Genomic DNA, 20,000 nt, shown 5'->3' with positions numbered 1-20,000 from the left:
GGGCACCAAACAGTGCAGAGAGATTCATTGAAACATTGAACTCAAATGAAATAATGAACTCTATACAGTTTTGCAATAACTCACGGTACCAAAACAATAAAGATGGTGTCAATTCAGCTACTCAAAACATCAACTGCATATTCCAAAAAGCAGGTTCGAAAGCAAATTTGAGAAAACCAAAGAAATGCAACATCAGAAGCAAAAATCAAAATGTTTCTGACAAATGGTTTGATAATGAATGTAAAACAATTAGAAAACACTTGAGAAAAATGTCAAACAAAAAACATAAGCAGCAAAACAACCCAGAGCTACGATATGAATACTTTGAAACTCTGAAACAGTATAAACAAACACTGAAACACAAGAAATGTAATTATACCAACAGTACACTTGATGAAATTGAAAACGCAATTGACCAAAATCAGTTCTGGGACATGTGGAACAATTTAAGCACAACAAAGCCACAAGAATTAGCAATACAAGATGTAGGAATTTGGAAAACTTATTTTGATAATCTATACAAAAACATCCCACAAAAAGACTTGCAACAGAACCAATTAGAAATTAAAGAAAAATTGAACATCCTTGAATCAGTCATTAAAAACAACCAAAATCCATTAGATTACCCAATAACCCAACAAGAACTAAATGAAAAGCTAAAATCTATTAAATCAAAGTATGCTTGTGGTCTAGACAACATCAGAAATGAAATGCTGAAAAACAGCACACCTGAGTTGCAAAATGCTGTGCTTAAATTGTTCAACATGGTTTTAACTTCTGGCTGCTTCCCTGATGTCTGGAACCAGGGGCTCATCTCCCCTATCCACAAAAGTGGAGACAAATCAGACCCCAATAATTACAGGGGAATTTGCGTAAACAGTAACTTGGGAAAGATTTTCTGTAGCATTTTGCATTCAAGAATTCAAACCTTTCTACAAGAAAAAAATGTAATAAGTAAATGTCAAATTGGCTTTCTCCCTAACCATCGCACTACTGACCATATATACACCTTACACACACTAATTAATAAACACGTCCACCAAAAAAAGAGGGCAAAATCTTTGCTTGCTTTATTGACTTAAAAAAAGCATTTGATTCGATTTGGCACGAAGGGCTATTCTACAAAATTCTACAAAGTGGGCTTGGTGGTAAGGTATATGACTTAATAAAATGTATGTACACAGAAAACAAGTGTGCAATGAAAATCAAAAACCAAAGAACATAATTTTTTCACAATGTCGAGGTGTGAGACAAGGCTGCAGTTTGACTCCAAATCTTTTCAACATTTATATCAATGAATTAGCAGACATGTTGGACCAATCTCCAGCCCCAGGACTCACACTATTTGACACAGAGGTGAAATACCTGCTATATGACTTGGTACTTCTATCACCAACCAAAGAAGGTCTTCAACAGAAAATTAATTTTCTTGAGCAATATTGCCATAAATTGGGCCCTGGCAGTAAATTTCCCAAAAACTAAAATCATGATTTTCCCCAAAAAAAACAGATGTCAGAAACACAAATATAAATTCACCCTGAACAACACCTTAATTGAACACAAAAAAAATTACACCTATCTTGGTCTGACCATATCTGCATCGGGAAACTTTAATATGGCAGTGAATGCACTCAAAGAAATAGCCCGCAATAATCCCAATTAGAATTTGGACTAAAATATTTGACAGTGTAATCCTACCAATAGCTCTTTATGGAAGTGAGGTTTGGGGGCCACTCAATAAACTGGACTTTAAAATGTGGGACAAACATCCAATTGAAGCCCTACATGCAGAATTCTGCCGGAAAATCCTACAAGTCCAGAGAAATACACCAACTAATGGGCCGTAGGGCAGAATTGGGCCGTTTTCCAGTAATAATGAAAATACAGAAAAGATCATTAAAATTTTGGCTACATCTGAATTCAAGTCCAAATTCAAGTCTGCAATTTAAATCACTTCAAACCCAAGAGCTGAGCCCAGAAACGAGCCCTCTCAGTCAGCTGGTGTTGGACCTCACCAACCAAGCTGACACCAGCACTGCTTCAAAAGAAAGAATTCCAATAAGCAAAATCATGAACCAATCAAAGGAATCATATTTACAACATTGGAAAAATGAAACAAATCCCAAAGCTGACTAAATTGCTATCTGACCCTAAACAGAGAATATGAATTGGCTGATTATCTCTACTCTGTCAGAGATAAGAAGCAGAGACAGATCCTTACCAAGTACAGGCTGAGTGACCACCGATTGGCAATAGAAACCGGCAGACATAAAAAGACATGGCTACCCAAAGAGGAGCGTGTATGTGGTCACTGCATAACAGGGGAGGTAGAGACAGATGCACTTTCTCCTTTACTGTGATAAATAGAGAGAGAGGGAGAGAGAGAGAGAAAACAGAGGGGGAGAGAGAGAGAGAGAGAGAGAGAGAAAGAGAGAGAGAGAAAGAGAGAGAGATGAAACAGAGAGAGAGGGAGAGTGAGATGAAAGAGAGAGTGAGAGAGATGAAAGAGAGGGAGAGTGAGATGAGAGAAAAAGAGAGATGAAAGAGAGAGAAAGAGAGAGAGAGAGTGAGATGAAACACAGAGAGAGAGAGAGAGAGGGAGAGAGAGAGAGAGAGAAAGAGAGAGGTGAAAAAGAGAGAGAGAGAGTGGGATGAGAGAAAGAGATGAAAGTGGGAGATGAAAGAGAGAGAGATTGAGAGAGAGAGAGAAAGAGAGAGAGTGAGAGAGAGAAAGAGAGAGAAAGAGAGATGAAACACAGAGCGAGAGGGAGAGTGAGATGAGAGAAAAAGAGAGATGAAAGAGGGAGATGAAAGAGAGTTCCGGTTCCGGTTGGAGCGAGCGGTCGCATCTACACTTCGGTCCGCAGGTAGTATAACTTTTCATTACTTTTCATTACATTTCGTTATAGTACAACGGTTTGATTTGTCTAATCTTAGCAATTTCTTCTTAGCTAGCTACATAGCCGTCTTTGTATCAACGACAATTGCATAATTATCGTATTTCGTCGTCCTAACGTATCTGCCCAGCAGCTAGCTAAGCAGCTAGCTAACATCCACTGTCCACTAGCACTGTAGAAACTATTACACTCAACTGAACGACTCGATTAGCGTAGTGTCAGCTAGCTACATAGTTGTCTTCGCTGTCTTCGTATCCAAGATAATTGTGCAGTTTAGAGTGTGTAGACTTAGAGTGATTATCTTAATTTACCGAGGTTAGCTAGCCAGCTATTTGTCGTCCTTAACGTAGGAAATGCTGCTAGCTAGCTAGCCAACAGCTAGCCAACCTCTACCGAATTGAACTCCAACTACCCGGTCAACATTCCGCGTCGCTCCACAGGTAGTATCACATTTTCATTTCACTTCATTACAGTACAACGGTTTGATTTGTTTGATCGTAGCTAGCCAGCTACATAGCCGTCTTTGTATCTAAGACAATTGTGTAGCCTAGAGCGATTTTCTAGGTTAGCTGGCCAGCTATTGTCGTTCTTTTAACGTAGCTAGCCAGCTAGCCCCCGAATAGCAGCACTGTAGTAACTATTACAGTACAACGGTTTGTTTTGTTTGATCGTAGCTAGCTAGCTACATAGCCGTCTTTGTATCTAAGACAATTGTGTAGCCTAGACCGATTTTCTAGGTTAGCTAGCCAGCTATTGTCGTTCTTTTAAGGTAACGTAACGCAATCAACCTGCTAGCTAGCCAGCTAGCCCCCGAATAGCAGCACTGTAGAAACTATTACACTCGACGGAACGACTTGATTAGTGTAGTGTCAACATCGCAGCCACTACCAGCTAGCCTACTCCAGCAGTACTGTATCATTTCAATCATTTTAGTCAATAAGATTCTTGCTACGTAAGCTTAACTTTCTGAACATTCGAGACGTGTAGTCCACTTGTCATTCCAATCTCCTTTGCATTAGCGTAGCCTCTTATGTACCCTGTCAACTATGTGTCTATCTATCCCTGTTCTCTCCTCTCTGCACAGACCATACAAACGCTCCACACCGCGTGGCCGCGGCCACCCTAATCTGGTGGTCCCAGCGCGCACGACCCACGTGGAGTTCCTGGTCTCCGGTAGCCTCTGGAACTGCCGATCTGCGGCCAACAAGGCAGAGTTCATCTCAGCCTATGCCTCCCTCCAGTCCCTCGACTTCCTGGCACTGACGGAAACATGGATCACCACAGATAACACTGCTACTCCTACTGCTCTCTCTTCGTCCGCCCACGTGTTCTCGCACACCCCGAGAGCTTCTGGTCAGCGGGGTGGTGGCACCGGGATCCTCATCTCTCCCAAGTGGTCATTCTCTCTCTCTCCCCTTACCCATCTATCTATCGCCTCCTTTGAATTCCATGCTGTCACAGTTACCAGCCCTTTCAAGCTTAACATCCTTATCATTTATCGCCCTCCAGGTTCCTCGGAGAGTTCATCAATGAGCTTGATGCCTTGATAAGCTCCTTTCCTGAGGACGGCTCACCTCTCACAGTCCTGGGCGACTTTAACCTCCCCACGTCTACCTTTGACTCATTCCTCTCTGCCTCCTTCTTTCCACTCCTCTCCTCTTTTGACCTCACCCTCTCACCTTCCCCCTACTCACAAGGCAGGCAATACGCTCGACCTCATCTTTACTAGATGCTGTTCTTCCACTAACCTCATTGCAACTCCCCTCCAAGTCTCCGACCACTACCTTGTATCCTTTTCCCTCTCGCTCTCATCCAACGCTTCCCACACTGCCCCTACTCGGATGGTATCGCGCCGTCCCAACCTTCGCTCTCTCTCCCCCGCTACTCTCTCCTCCTCCATCCTATCATCTCTTCCCTCTGCTCATACCTTCTCCAACCTTTCTCCTGATTCTGCCTCCTCAACCCTCCTCTCTTCCCTTTCTGCATCCTTTGACTCTCTATGTCCCCTATCCTCCAGGCCGGCTCGGTCCTCCCCTCCCGCTCCGTGGCTCGATGACTCATTGCGAGCTCACAGAACAGAGCTCCGGGCAGCCGAGCGGAAATGGAGGAAAACTCGCCTCCCTGCGGACCTGGCATCCTTTCACTCCCTCCTCTCTACATTTTCCTCCTCTGTCTCTGCTGCTAAAGCCACTTTCTACCACTCTAAATTCCAAGCATCTGCCTCTAACCCTAGGAAGCTCTTTGCCACCTTCTCCTCCCTCCTGAATCCTCCTCCCCCTCCCCCCCTCCTCCCTCTCTGCAGATGACTTCGTCAACCATTTTGAAAAGAAGGTCGACGACATCCGATCCTCGTTTGCTAAGTCAACCGACACCGCTGGTTCTGCTCACACTGCCCTACCCTGTGCTCTGACCTCTTTCTCCCCTCTCTCTCCAGATGAAATCTCGCTTCTTGTGACGGCCGGCCGCCCAACAACCTGCCCGCTTGACCCTATCCCCTCCTCTCTTCTCCAGACCATTTCCGGGGACCTTCTCCCTTACCTCACCTCGCTCATCAACTCATCCCTGACCGCTGGCTACGTCCCTTCCGTCTTCAAGAGAGCGAGAGTTGCACCCCTTCTGAAAAAACCTACACTCGATCCCTCCGATGTCAACAACTACAGACCAGTATCCCTTCTTTCTTTTCTCTCCAAAACTCTTGAACGTGCCGTCCTTGGCCAGCTCTCCCGCTATCTCTCTCAGAATGACCTTCTTGATCCAAATCAGTCAGGTTTCAAGACTAGTCATTCAACTGAGACTGCTCTTCTCTGTATCACGGAGGCGCTCCGCACTGCTAAAGCTAACTCTCTCTCCTCTGCTCTCATCCTTCTAGACCTATCGGCTGCCTTCGATACTGTGAACCATCAGATCCTCCTCTCCACCCTCTCCGAGTTGGGCATCTCCGGCGCGGCCCACGCTTGGATTGCGTCCTACCTGACAGGTCGCTCCTACCAGGTGGCGTGGCGAGAATCTGTCTCCTCGCCACGCGCTCTCACCACTGGTGTCCCCCAGGGCTCTGTTCTAGGCCCTCTCCTATTCTCGCTATACACCAAGTCACTTGGCTCTGTCATAACCTCACATGGTCTCTCCTATCATTGCTATGCAGACGACACACAATTAATCTTCTCCTTTCCCCCTTCTGATGACCAGGTGGCGAATCGCATCTCTGCATGTCTGGCAGACATATCAGTGTGGATGACGGATCACCACCTCAAGCTGAACCTCGGCAAGACGGAGCTGCTCTTCCTCCCAGGGAAGGACTGCCCGTTCCATGATCTCGCCATCACGGTTGACAACTCCATTGTGTCCTCCTCCCAGAGCGCTAAGAACCTTGGCGTGATCCTGGACAACACCCTGTCGTTCTCAACCAACATCATGGCGGTGGCCCGTTCCTGTAGGTTCATGCTCTACAACATCCGCAGAGTACGACCCTGCCTCACACAGGAAGCGGCGCAGGTCCTAATCCAGGCACTTGTCATCTCCCGTCTGGATTACTGCAACTCGCTGTTGGCTGGGCTCCCTGCCTGTGCCATTAAACCCCTACAACTCATCCAGAACGCCGCAGCCCGTCTGGTGTTCAACCTTCCCAAGTTCTCTCACGTCACCCCGCTCCTCCGCTCTCTCCACTGGCTTCCAGTTGAAGCTCGCATCCGCTACAAGACCATGGTGCTTGCCTACGGAGCTGTGAGGGGAACGGCACCGCAGTACCTCCAGGCTCTGATCAGGCCCTACACCCAAGCAAGGGCACTGCGTTCATCCACCTCTGGCCTGCTCGCCTCCCTACCATTGAGGAAGTACAGTTCCCGCTCAGCCCAGTCAAAACTGTTCGCTGCTCTGGCCCCCCAATGGTGGAACAAACTCCCTCACGACGCCAGGACAGCGGAGTCAATCACCACCTTCCGGAGACACCTGAAACCCCACCTCTTCAAGGAATACCTAGGATAGGATAAGTAATCCTTCTCACCACCCCCCTTTAATGATTTAGATGCACTATTGTAAAGTGGCTGTTCCACAGGATGTCAGAAGGTGAATTCACCAATTTGTAAGTCGCTCTGAATAAGAGCGTCTGCTAAATGACTTAAATGTAATGTAAATGAGAGTGAGAGATGAAAGAGGGAGATGAAAGAGAGTGAGAGATGAAAGAGGGAGATAGGGAGAGAGAGAAAGAGAGAGATGAGAGATGAAAGAGAGAGATGAGAGAGAGAGAGATGAAAGAGGGAGATGAAAGAGAGAGTGTGAGAGAGAGAGCGAGAGAGAGACAAAGAGAGAGAGAAAGAGAGAGAGAAAAAGAGAGAGATGAAACAGAGAGAGAGAGGGAGAGTGAGATGAAAGAGAGAGTGAGAGATATGAAAGAGAGAGAGAGGGAGAGTGAGATGAGAGAAAAAGAGAGATGAAAGAGGGAGATGAAAGAGAGAGAGATAGTGAAATGAAACACAGAGAGATGAGAGAGAAAGAGAGAGAGAGATGAAACAGAGAGAGAGGGAGAGAGAGAGAAAACATAGAGGGAGAGAGAGAGAGAGAGAGAGAAAGAAGGAGATGAGAGAGAGAGAAGGAGATGAGAGAGAGAGGAGATGAGAGAGAAAGAGGGAGATGAGAGAGAGAGAAAGTGAGAGAAAGAAAGAGAGATGGAAGAGGGAGGTGAGAGAGAGAATGAGAGAAAGAGAGATGAAAGAGGGAGTGGGAGAGAGAGACAGAGAGAAAGCAGAGAGAGAGAGAGAGAGAGATGGAAGAGGGAGGTGAAGGAGAGAAAGAGAGATGAAAGAGGGAGGTGAAAGAGAGAAAGAGAGACAGAGAAAGAGAGAGAGAAATAGAGAGAAATAGAGAGAGAGATGAAACACAGTGAGAGAGAAATGGAGAGAGAGAGATGAAACACAGAGAGAGAGAAATAGAGAGAGAGATGAAACACAGAGAGAGGGAGAGAGAGATGAAACACAGAGAGGGAGAGAGAGAGAGAGATGAAAGAGGGAGGTGAGAGAGAGAGTGAGATGAGAGAAAGAGAGATGAAAGAGGGAGATGAGAGAATGAGAGATGAGAGAGAGATGAAAGAGAGAGAGATGAAAGAAAGAGAGCGATGGAAGTGGGAGGTGAGAGAGAGAGAATGAGAGAAAGAGATGAAAGAGGGAGGTGAAATAGAGAAAGAGAGAGACAGAGAGAGAGAGAAATAGAGAGAGAGTGAAATAGAAAGAGATGAGAGAGAGAGATGAAAGAGGGAGATGAAATAGAGAGTGAGAGAGAGAGAGAGAGAGAGAGAAAGAGAGAGAGAAGAGAGAGAGAAGAGAGAGAGATGAAACACAGAGAGGGAGAGTGAGATGAAAGAGAGAGAGTGAGAGAGATGAAAGAGAGAGAGGGAGAGTGAGATGAGAGAAAAAGAGAGATGAAAGAGGGAGATGAAAGAGAGAGAGAGTGAGATGAAACACAGAGAGATGAGAGAGAGAAAGAGAGAGAGATGAAACAGAGAGAGAGGGAGAGAGAGAGAGAAAGAAGGAGATGAGAGAGAGAGAAAGTGAGAGAAAGAGATGTGAGAGAGAATGAGAGAAAGAGAGATGAAAGAGGGAGTGGGAGAGAGAGACAGAGAGAAAGCAGGAGAGAGAGAGAGAGAGATGGAAGAGGGAGGTGAAGGAGAGAAAGAGAGATGAAAGAGGGAGGTGAAAGAGAGAAAGAGAGACAGAGAGAGAGAGAGAGAGAAATAGAGAGAAATAGAGAGAGAGATGAAACACAGTGAGAGAGAAATGGAGAGAGAGAGATGAAACACAGAGAGAGAGAGATGAAACACAGAGAGAGAGGGAGAGAGAGATGAAACACAGAGAGGGAGAGAGAGATGAAACACAGAGAGGGAGAGAGAGAGATGAAAGAGGGAGGTGAGAGAGAGTGAGATGAGAGAAAGAGAGATGAAAGAGGGAGATGAAAGAAAGAGAGAGACAGAGAGAGAGAAACAGAGAGAGAGAGATGAAACACACAGAGAGAGAGAGAGAGAGAGAGAGAGAGAGAGAGAGAGAGAGAGAGAGATGAAAGAGGGAGGTGAAAGAGAGAAAGAGAGTGAGATGAGAGAAAGAGATGAGAGAGAGAGATATGAGAGAGAGAGAGAGAGAGAGATGAGAGAAAAAGAGAGATGAAAGAGGGAGAGAGGGAGAGAGAGAGAGATGAAACAGAGAGAGTGGGAGAGAGATAGAGAACACAGAGAGGGAGAGAGAGAGAGAGAGAGAGAGAAAGAGAGAGAGAAAGAAGGAGATGAGAGAGAAGGAGATGAGAGAGAGATGGGAGATGAGAGAGAAAGATGGAGATGAGAGAGAGAGAAAGTGAGAGAAAGAAAGAGAGAGAGATGAGTGATGAAAGAAAGAGAGAGAGATGAAACACACAGAGAGAGAGGGAGAGAGAGAGAGAGAGAGATGAAAGAGGGAGGTGAAAGAGAGAGAGAGTGAGATGAGAGAAAAAGAGATGAGAGAGGGAGAGAGATATGAGAGAGAGAGAGAGAGAGAGATGAGAGAAAAAGAGAGATGAAAGAGGGAGATGAAAGAGAGAGAGATGAAACAGAGAGAGAGGGAGAGAGAGAGAGATGAAACAGAGAGAGTGGGAGAGAGATAGAGAACACAGAGAGGGAGAGAGAGAGAGAGAGAGAAAGAGAGAGAGAAAGAAGGAGATGAGAGAGAAGGAGATGAGAGAGAGATGGGAGATGAGAGAGAAAGATGGAGATGAGAGAGAGAGAAAGTGAGAGAAAGAAAGAGAGATGGAAGAGGGAGGTGAGAGAGAATGAGAGAAAGAGAGATGAAAGAGGGAGTGGGAGAGAGAGACAGAGAAAGCAGGAGAGAGAGATGGAAGAGGGAGGTGAAGGAGAGAAAGAGAGATGAAAGAGAGAGTGGGAGAGAGAGACAGAGAAAGCAGGAGAGAGAGATGGAAGAGGGAGGTGAAGGAGAGAAAGAGAGATGAAAGAGGGAGGTGAAAGAGAGAAAGAGAGACAGAGAGAGAGAAAGAGATGGAGAGAAAGAGAGAGAGAAATAGAGAGAGAGAGAAATAGAGAGAGAGATGAAACACAGTGAGAGAGAAATGGAGAGAGAGATGAAACACAGAGAGAGAGAAATAGAGAGAGAGAGAGAGATGAAACACAGAGAGAGGGAGAGAGAGATGAAACACAGAGAGAGGGAGAGAGAGAGAGATGAAAGAGGGAGGTGAGAGAGAGTGAGATGAGAGAAAGAGAGATGAGAGAGAGATGAGAGAGAGAGATGAAAGAAAGAGAGCGATGGAAGAGGGAGGTGAGAAATAGAGAATGAGAGAAAGAGAGATGAAAGAGGGAGGTGAAATAGAGAAAGAGAGAGACAGAGAGAGAGAGAAATAGAGAGAGAGTGAAATAGAGAGAGAGAGATGAAACACACAGAGAGAGGGAGAGAGAGAGATGAAAGAGGGAGGAGAAAGAGAGTGAGATGAGAGAAAGAGATGAGAGAGAGAGAGATATGAGAGAGAGAGATATGAAAGAAAGAGAAAGTGAGAGAAAGAAAGAGAGATGAGAGTGATGAAAGAGAGAGAGATGAAACACACAGAGAGAGAGGGAGAGAGAGAGAGAGAGATGAAAGAGGGAGGTGAAAGAGAGAGAGAGTGAGATGAGAGAGAGAGAGAGATGAGAGAGAGAGAGAGAGAGAGAGAGATGAAAGAAAGAGAAAGTGAGAAAGAGAGATGAAACAGAGAGATGAAAGAAAGAGAGAGAAGAAAGAGGGAGGTGAGAGAGAGTGAGATGAGAGAAAGAGAGATGAAAGAGTGAGAGATGGAAGAGGGAGGTGAGAGAGAGAGATGAGAGAAAGAGAGATGAAAGAGGTAGGTGAAATAGAGAAAGAGAGAGAGAGAGAGAGAGAGAGAGAGAAAGAGAGAGAGAGAAATATAGAGAGAGATGAAACACAGAGAGAGAGAGAGAGAGAGAGAGAGTGATGAAAGAGGGAGGTGAAAGAGAGAGTGAGATGAGAGAAAGAGATGAGAGATGAGAGATGAGAGATGAAAGAAAGAGAAAGTGAGAGAAAGAAAGAGAGAGAGATGAAACAGAGAGAGAGAGAGGGGGGGAGAGAGAAAGAGAGAGATGAAAGAAAGAGAGAAAGAGAGAGATGAAAGAAAGAGAAAGTGAGAGAAAGAAAGAGAGAGAGATGAGAGTGATGAAAGAAAGAGAGAGAGATGAAACACACAGAGAGGGAGAGAGAGAGAGATGAAAGAGGGAGGTGAAAGAGAGAGAGTGAGATGAGAGAGAGAGAGATGAAAGAAAGAGAAAGTGAGAAAGAGAGATGAAACAGAGAGATGAAAGAAAGAGAGAGAAGAAAGAGGGAGGTGAGAGAGAGAGATGAGAGAAAGAGAGATGAAAGAAAGAGAGAAGAAAGAGGGAGGTGAGAGAGAGATGAAAGAAAGAGAGATGGAAGAGGGAGGTGAGAGAGAGAATGAGAGAAAGAGATGAAAGAGGGAGGTGAAAGAAAGAGAGAAAGAGAGAGATGAAAGAAAGAGAGAACGAGAGAGAGATGAAAGAAAGAGAGAACGAGAGAGAGATGAAAGAAAGAGAGTGAGAAAGAGAGATGAAACAGAGAGAGAGAGTTGAAAGAAAGATGAAAGAGGGAGGTGAAATAGAGAAAGAGAGAGAGAAATAGAGAGAGAGAAATAGAGAGATGAAACACAGAGAGAGAGAGAAATAGAGAGAGAGAGAGAGAGAGAGATGAAACACAGAGAGAGAGATGAAAGAAAGAGAAAGTGAGAGAAAGAAAGAGAGAGAGATGAGAGAGTGATGAAAGAGAGAGAGAGCGAGAGAGAGAGATGAAACAGAGAGAGAGAGGGAGAGAGAAAGAGATAGATGCAAGAAAGAGAGAAAGAGAGAGATGAAAGAGAGAGAGAACGAGAGAGAGATGAAAGAAAGAGAGTGAGAAAGAGAGATGAAACAGAGAGAGAGATGAAAGAAAGAGAGAAAGAGAGATGAAACAGAGAGAGAGATGAAAGAAAGAGAGAAAGAGAGAGAAAGAGAGATGAAAGAGAAAGGGAGAGATGAAAGAGAAAGAGAGATGAAAGAAAGAGAGAGATGGAAGAGGGAGGTGAGAGAGAATGAGAGAAAGATAGATGAAAGAGGGAGGTGAAAGAGAGAAAGAGAGAGAGATGAGAGAGAGAGATGAGAGAAAGAAAGAGAGAGAGAGATGGAAGAGGGAGGTGAGAGAGAGAAATAGAGAAAGAGAGACAGAGAGAGAGACAGAGAGAGAGATGAGAGAGAGAGAAATAGAGAGAGAAAGAGATGAAACACAGAGAGAGAGAGAGAGATGAAAGAGGGAGGTGAAAGCGAGAGAGAGATGAGAGAAAGAGATGAGAGAGAGATGAGAGAGAGATGAAAGAAAGAGAAAGTGAGAGAAAGAAAGAGAGAGAGAGAGAGATGAGAGAAAGAGAGATGAGAGGGAGGTGAGAGAAAGAGATGAGAGAGAGATGAGAGAGAGATGAAAGAGAAAGTGAGAGAAAGAAAGAGAGAAAGAAAGAGAGAGATGAAACAGAGAGAGAGAGAGAGAGAGAGAAATAGAGAGAGAGATGAAACACAGAGAGAGAGGGAGAAAGAGAGAGATGAAAGATAGGTGAAAGAGAGAGAGAGAGAGTTGAAAGAAAGAGAAAGTGAGAGAAAGAAAGAGAGAGAGAGAGAAAGAGGGAGAGAAAGAGAAAGAGAGAGAGATGAAACAGAGAGAGAGAGAGAGGGAGAGAAAGAGAAAGAGATGAAACAGAGAGAGAGAGAGAGAGACAGAGAAATAGAGAGAGATGAAACACAGAGAGAGAGGGAGAAAGAGAGAGAGACAGTTGAAAGAAAGAAAGTGAGAAAGAAAGAGAGAGAGAGTGAAAGAGATGAGAGAGAGATGAAAGAAAGAGAAACAGAGAGAGAGATGAAACAGAGAGAGAGAGAGGGAGAGAAAGAGAAAGAGAGAGATGAAACAGAGAGAGAGAGAGAGAGAGGGAGAGAAAGAGATGAAACAGAGAGAGAGAGAGAGAGAGAGGGAGAGAAAGAGATGAAACAGAGAGAGAGAGAGAGAGAGAGAGACAGAGAGAGAGAGAAATAGAGAGAGAGATGAAACAGAGAGAGAGGGAGAAAGAGAGAGATGAAAGAGAGGTGAAAGAGAGAGAGAGTTGAAAGAACGAGAAAGTGAGAGAAAGAAAGAGAGAGAGAGAGAAAGAGATGAGAGAGAGATGAAAGAAAGAAACAGAGAGAGAGATGAAACAGAGAGAGAGAGAGAGAGAGAGGGAGAGAAAGAGAAAGAGAGAGAGATGAAACAGAGAGAGAGAGAGAGAGGGAGAAAGAGAAAGAGAGAGAGATGAAACAGAGAGAGAGAGAGAGAGAGAGAGAGAGAGACAGAGAGAGAGAGAGAGGGAGAGAAAGAGAGAGATGAAACAGAGAGAGAGAGAGAGAGAGAAAGAGAAAGAGATGAAACAGAGAGAGAGAGAGAGAGGGAGAGAAAGAGAGAGAGATGAAACACAGAGAGAGAGGGAGAAAGAGAGGTGAAAGAGAGAGAGAGTTGAAAGAAAGAGAAAGTGAGAGAAAGAAAGAGAGAGAGAGAGAAAGAGATGAGAGAGAGATGAAAGAAAGAGAAACAGAGAGAGATGAAACAGAGAGAGAGAGAGAGAGGGAGAGAAAGAGAAAGAGAGAGAGATGAAACAGAGAGAGAGAGAGAGAGAGAGAGAGACAGAGAGACAGAGAGAGATGAAATAGAGAGAGATGAAACACAGAGAGAGGGGGAGAAAGAGATAGATGAAAGAGAGGTGAAAGAGAGAGAGAGTTGAAAGAAAGAGAAAGTGAGAGAAAGAAAGAGAGAGAGAGTGAAAGAGATGAGAGAGATGAAAGAAAGAGAAACAGAGAGAGAGATGAAACAGAGAGAGAGAGAGGGAGAGAAAGAGAGAGATGAAACAGAGAGAGAGAGAGAGAGAAAGAGAAAGAGATGAAACAGAGAGAGAGAGAGAGAGAAAGAGAGAGAGATGAAACACAGAGAGAGAGGGAGAAAGAGAGGTGAAAGAGAGAGAGAGTTGAAAGAAAGAGAAAGTGAGAGAAAGAAAGAGAGAGAGAGAGAAAGAGATGAGAGAGAGATGAAAGAAAGAGAAACAGAGAGAGATGAAACAGAGAGAGAGAGAGAGAGGGAGAGAAAGAGAAAGAGAGAGAGATGAAACAGAGAGAGAGAGAGAGAGAGAGAGAGAGACAGAGAGACAGAGAGAGAGAGATGAAATAGAGAGAGATGAAACACAGAGAGAGGGGGAGAAAGAGATAGATGAAAGAGAGGTGAAAGAGAGAGAGAGAGTTGAAAGAAAGAGAAAGTGAGAGAAAGAAAGAGAGAGAGAGTGAAAGAGATGAGAGAGATGAAAGAAAGAGAAACAGAGAGAGAGATGAAACAGAGAGAGAGAGAGGGAGAGAAAGAGAGAGATGAAACAGAGAGAGAGAGAGAGAGAAAGAGAAAGAGATGAAACAGAGAGAGAGAGAGAGAGAAAAGAGAGAGATGAAACACAGAGAGAGAGGGAGAAAGAGAGGTGAAAGAGAGAGAGAGTTGAAAGAAAGAGAAAGTGAGAGAAAGAAAGAGAGAGAGAGAGAAAGAGATGAGAGAGAGATGAAAGAAAGAGAAACAGAGAGAGATGAAACAGAGAGAGAGAGAGAGAGAGGGAGAGAAAGAGAAAGAGAGGAGAGATGAAAGAAAGAGAGCGAGAGAGAGATGAAAGAAAGAGAGAAAGAGAGAGATGAAAGAAAGAGAGTGAGAAAGAGAGATGAAACAGAGAGAGAGATGAAAGAAAGAAAGAGAAAGAGAGAGACAGAGATGAAACAGAGAGAGAGAGAGAGGAGAGAGAGAGAGATGAAAGAGGGAGATGAAAGAGAGAAAGGGAGAGAGAAAAAGAGAGATGAAAGAGCGAGAGAGAAAGAGAAGAGAGATGAAAGAGAAAGAGAGATGAAAGAGAAAGAGGGAGAAAGAACGAGAGAGAGAGATGAAAGAGAAAGGGAGAGATGAAAGAAAGAGAGAGATGAAAGAACGAGAGCGAGAGAACGAGAGCGAGAACAGAGCGAGAGAGAGAACAGAGCGAGAGAGAGAACAGAGCGAGAGAGAGAACAGAGCGAGAGAGAGAACAGAGCGAGAGAGAGAGCGAGAGAGAGAGAGAGAGAGAGAGAGAGAGAGAGAGAGAGAGAGAGAGAGAGAGAGCGTGAGAAAGAGAGAGAGAGAAAGATTAAGAGCTATAGGGGAGCAGAGGAGAGTTAGGACAGATGATGAAAAAGAGGAGAAGGAGAGGTGGAGCAAAGGAGAGGAAAGAGAGGGTGAGAAGTAGGTGACACTGGCAGTGACAAGCACTCATTACCTGCAGTGTGATGTTGTTGATGTTGCTGGAGTCGATGCCAGAGATCTGGACGTTGGGACACACTAGGTTGGCAGAGGTGAGCTGGAGGTGGATGCCCTCCAGAGTTGCCAGACCCTCCGACAGAGACACTGTCAGGTCACCACCCGCTACAATAGAATCACAAACCACACCATTAGATTAGAAGACCTTTATTTTCCCAAGCTTGGATAATTCGACTTGCATTTTAAGGCATCGAGTTTGTACACAACACATAATGGGCTGTTATAAAAGCAGACTTCCATTCTGTGATATTTAGACATTTTCTATCGTTTAAATGAATCACAGAACACCCATCTATTCTGGAAGAATGGTACTTAGAAATGCATGATGAGCCCAGTTCAACTGTCTAGACTCTAAACCCACCATAAACCAAAGTATAAGGTGCGGGACTTTGAGAAATAACTTCAATTATGTAATTTAATGCAGATTCACAAAATAAAAAAATGAATGGTAATAATTCCGATTTTTCTGTGTTTGCTCAATGTGCCTTCCGTCTGCTCGAACAGATAAGAGGAGTGGCTTAGAGCAACTTATCATCCAACGGGGGATCTTCGAGGGAACAAGGGGCCTACATGCGAGCGAGAGGCTGCCAGTAGCACCCCGAGTTGTGTGCCAGCAATGAGCACGGTGCGTGGAAGCCATTTCTAAGTCATTTCGAAGCCCTACTAGATTCTCGAACAGCGCTGTAGGGGGAATTCATTTCATGGCTGCTTTTTTGGATGGCTTCCCCCTCGCCACCAGTTTGAACAAACGACAGATTAGAGGTGAAGTGAGCCAGAGTCCAGTCAAAACATTTCAACTCAAGTGTTGATGCTTTTCAGACTCCACAAATGTTGCTTCAGACTCCTTATTTCATCCTAGTCTGTAGATCTAACTAACAGATATGTCATACTGTAGTTGAAGCCTAGAATGTCTTAATATATTGGATTGAACAAATATTTATTTCCCATGAGATGGGAAACTTGTCTTTGACATGAGGCTCACACGAGGAAAACTACAGGAAAAGTGCTTTTAAATATTTGACAGAACATTGGTCTTGCTATTGAACCAGGCGTGAAAGACGTTGCCTGGCTACCTAGACTCCTTGCTCCAGCCAAATACTACACCACGCCCATGGACCTTAGTATCTTCTCCACAATGAGTCTGGATCGGAGTGCCTCCTTGACCCCTCATGAATTGAAACACATTCGGGGCCGTCTTATTGGTCCAGAAACCAATGGGTTGGGCCAGAGCCAGAACACAAATGGGTAAAGCGTCAGTTTGGAAAATTGCCATTCGCGTTGATACTCTGATTGGTTAGAGATGATCCAATCGCTGATGACTTTGTTTTGTACAACACTCCCCGTGCCCCTCTTCACCACAAACAATTTCAATGATGGCAGTCTCAGACACCAGTCATCAGCTCTTCCTTGGCTGGCTACTGAGAACAGACTGTACTTGGACTCAGGCTTCAAACATCTCCTCTCAGTCTCAAACTATGGTTTGAATGTAGACTAGGTTAGGGCAGACTGTTCAGGTGAAATATGGTTGCTGTGCTGAGCAGCACTTGGATGCATGCTTCATGTCAATAGTGGAAGGGGTGAGCTAGGCTTGCATAGGGTAATAAGTATTGGCAATAAGAATGAAATAATTATGTGTTTGTGGCAATGGACAGTTGTGCGAATGTGTGTGTGTGTGCCAGGGTTGCGGTGAATTCCACCTAAACTCAAGTCAGGAATTGAATTGTATTAATGCATTTTATGGAGAGGAACCCATGTTCAATTCAATATATTCATTGAATTGGAATTGACCACCAACCCTGATGTGAGTGAGTGAGTGGGCCCTTACCGGACATGGAGGTAGGCAGGATAGCCTGGCCCACCAGGCCTTGCTGCAGCAGGTTCTGGTCAAACTGGCCTGCGAGCACCTGGTTGGCTGGGAGGTAGATGTTATGGTCTGTGGTGGTAGCCTGGAGCAGGCCCACAGGGTGGAGGGTCTCTGGGTTAGCCGGGTGCTGCTGGTTCTGGTTACTTCTGGATGATGCCGCTCGCTTGGCCTTCCGACCCTCTGAGCTGGGCCGGTAGTGACACTGGATGTGGGTCTTGCGGTGGCCTGATGTGCGGAAGCGGAGCTCGCAGAAGGGGCATTTGAAGGGCTTGGAGCCTGTGTGGAGACGCATGTGGACTTTCAGACTCCCTTTGGTGGAAAAGGATGTGTTGCACATGTGACAGTTGAACAGCTTCTGACCTGCAGGGGGAGAACAACAGAATGATAGCATTTTTAACGGTATGGTTCTTCTTGTTTTCCCCTATAGTATGTAGCCCTAACGGGGATTTACTGTGTACCACTGATTCTCATTATTTAACATAGTGGTAGGTTTGGCAACAATGTGACTGCGGTCTGGGATCGAGTGAGGGCCACCAGGGGTTTTGTTTGGAGTGGGGGTTGGGTGTTAGGTCCAAAATGTGTATTGTGACTCTAGATTGATGTGAACCAATAAAAAAAATATATATTCTCAAAAAACTTTTGCCAATGATGTCCTGAAACAGAGTTTGAATGTCATTGTTCCATTGATGAACGTTTGGCACCTCTGTTCTGACAAGACGCCTTTTCCTCGATTTCTCCCCTAGAGTACCAATAAAACGAGTCACTTTTCTAATCACTGCAGTTCCAAAAGTTAATTCAGACGTCCCTACAGAGAATACTGATCCACAGCTCTTCAACAATAACTTGGGACTATTAGGCCTGCTTAGCAAATGTCTGGGCCTTCTCATTAATCAGGGAGAATGAGTGTGTCTGCTCCAGGGTCAGAGTGTCAAACCACAGTAATTACCAAAAGAGAACAAGGTGTGAGGAGATATCTCCTAATATCCCTTGAATAACAAAACTTTTCTGCTGCCATCTTGCGCCAGCGATCAAACCTACAACTCTGTCCCATAAATCATCGGGCACAATTACTCCCCACTGCACCGTTAGATGATAAGACATGCAAATGAGGCCGATTTAAATATTGTTTATAACAAATTAGGACTACGTGTCCAAGAATTTATAAACTCTTGTTTTTGAGTACGGACCCGCTTTCACTGCATTTACTGATTGATTTACATAATTTAACTCTTAAATCATGGATCAAAGTGCACTCTACACCCACAGAGTTGGACCATACTGAGAACATATTGCAGCTAATGTAGCAACAACCCTAACATCACTTAAACTAATTAACAGGGACAGATCAGCCTACGCTACTCCCACGGTGGCATTTGAACTAACGTTCCCCTCCTACAGTGTTTCCTCTGATCCCCCCATCTGATCAGATGGAGTGGAAGTGCACGCTGTGTACTGCACGCTGACCTGTGTGGGTCTTTATGTGGCAGTCCAGGGTGGACTTCACGGTGAAGTTCTTCCCACACTCGTCACACTTGTAAGGACGCTCTCCTGTGTGTATCCGGATATGTCTAGAGAGAGCGAGGAGGGAGGGAGAGAAAGAGCGAGCGAGAAAGTTACTCATGAACATTCCTGTTAGAATGGAGAGCATGTCAAGGGAATGCTTTAGGTTAAGTTTCAGAGTCTAAGAATTAATTAAAAGAAGTTCAATTAAAAGAAGATGAATTAAAAGAAGGTTCACATTCTTTTCATAAAAAATTACAGTGTAACACACAATGCATTTATCACCTGTGGCCATTCTGATGTTTTCCTATTTTAATTTTGCATGCTTTGTGCTTACCAAGGCTCCCAGGAAATTAAATAACACCTGGATGTCATCTCTCCTGAATTTGAATCTGCAAGTTTCAGGCACAAGGCCACTGACTCAGCAAAATTGTTAGTTTACTCCCTCTCATAACCTGAGCAGGGACACGTTTATTTTTATATTATGACATTTTTTTTGCTGACAAAGCAGAACGTTTTCTATTAGAATGGGTAGCTTGTCGGGGTAACCTGTCTTTGTCAAAAACACGTCAGCTTTATTGTTTTGATAAAAGAGCACCATGAAATGAAGTGAATACATCTTTGTTGCAGCCATCCCGGGGTGTTGCTGTCATTTCTCCTTGTTTTCGGGTAGGCTTAGTGACTCGATAGTTATATTAGGCTACTTTTGAAGAGCTTCCGAAATGAAAAGCTAAGTCTATCCCATAAATACTTCAATATGTCCTTGAGTTATGGCTGGTCGGGGGGTTGACGAAGCCATAATGATCATTACTTAAGATCTGACAAGCTCATTACTTAATATCTTAATACCCCAATCTAATATTCCTCGCCATTAATTGCAACCAAACTTTTATGGTCCAGTATAACCTATTCTCTTGTTAGCAGAACATTTTATGCTCGGATTGAAATGAATGATGGACCGAAATTTCAATAACTAAAAGTTACTGCTCGAAAACACTGCACTAAAGAAATGAGCCGTTGATATGGCACCTCTGTCCATTTCATAGCAGTATTTTCTCTTCTTCTTACAAGATGACTCCATAAAACGATGGGACAATTCCAGCTGTCAAACTAGATCCTGCCTCTCCTTACTCAGCTCCGCTCATGTTAAGCGGAGGCATCCTTCCTTAAAGGGGCAATCTGCGATTGCTACACCCATGATATATGCCCCATTGATTTCTGAAGAACATCACATGCTTCATGAGCTTAGTTCAACTGTCGAACCCCAACAGAAAGCAACATCTAACATTGTTTTGCTCCAATGTTTGTAAACAATGTAGTTGTACAAAAAAAACGCTGTATAGCCTCAAAATA

At 44.4% G+C, this 20,000-nt stretch overlaps 1 protein-coding gene across 1 annotated transcript in view; it reads right to left on the bottom strand.

Moving 5' to 3' along the window:
* LOC135522456 (zinc finger protein 236-like) overlaps nucleotides 1–20,000 on the bottom strand; it is a 122,768-nt gene that overhangs the window by 23,055 nt on the left and 79,713 nt on the right. Inside the window, exons 21-23 of the mRNA XM_064948730.1 lie at nucleotides 18,612–18,715; nucleotides 17,109–17,507; nucleotides 15,243–15,388 (exon numbers count right to left, since the gene is read on the bottom strand). Of these exons, the coding sequence (XP_064804802.1) occupies nucleotides 15,243–15,388; nucleotides 17,109–17,507; nucleotides 18,612–18,715 (649 nt within the window). The remainder of the gene's footprint in view (nucleotides 1–15,242; nucleotides 15,389–17,108; nucleotides 17,508–18,611; nucleotides 18,716–20,000) is intronic.

Source organism: Oncorhynchus masou, chromosome 30 (genome assembly GCF_036934945.1).
Source record: "Oncorhynchus masou masou isolate Uvic2021 chromosome 30, UVic_Omas_1.1, whole genome shotgun sequence".
Lineage (NCBI taxonomy): Eukaryota > Metazoa > Chordata > Actinopteri > Salmoniformes > Salmonidae > Oncorhynchus > Oncorhynchus masou.
This window is presented reverse-complemented; position numbering and strand designations above follow the sequence as displayed.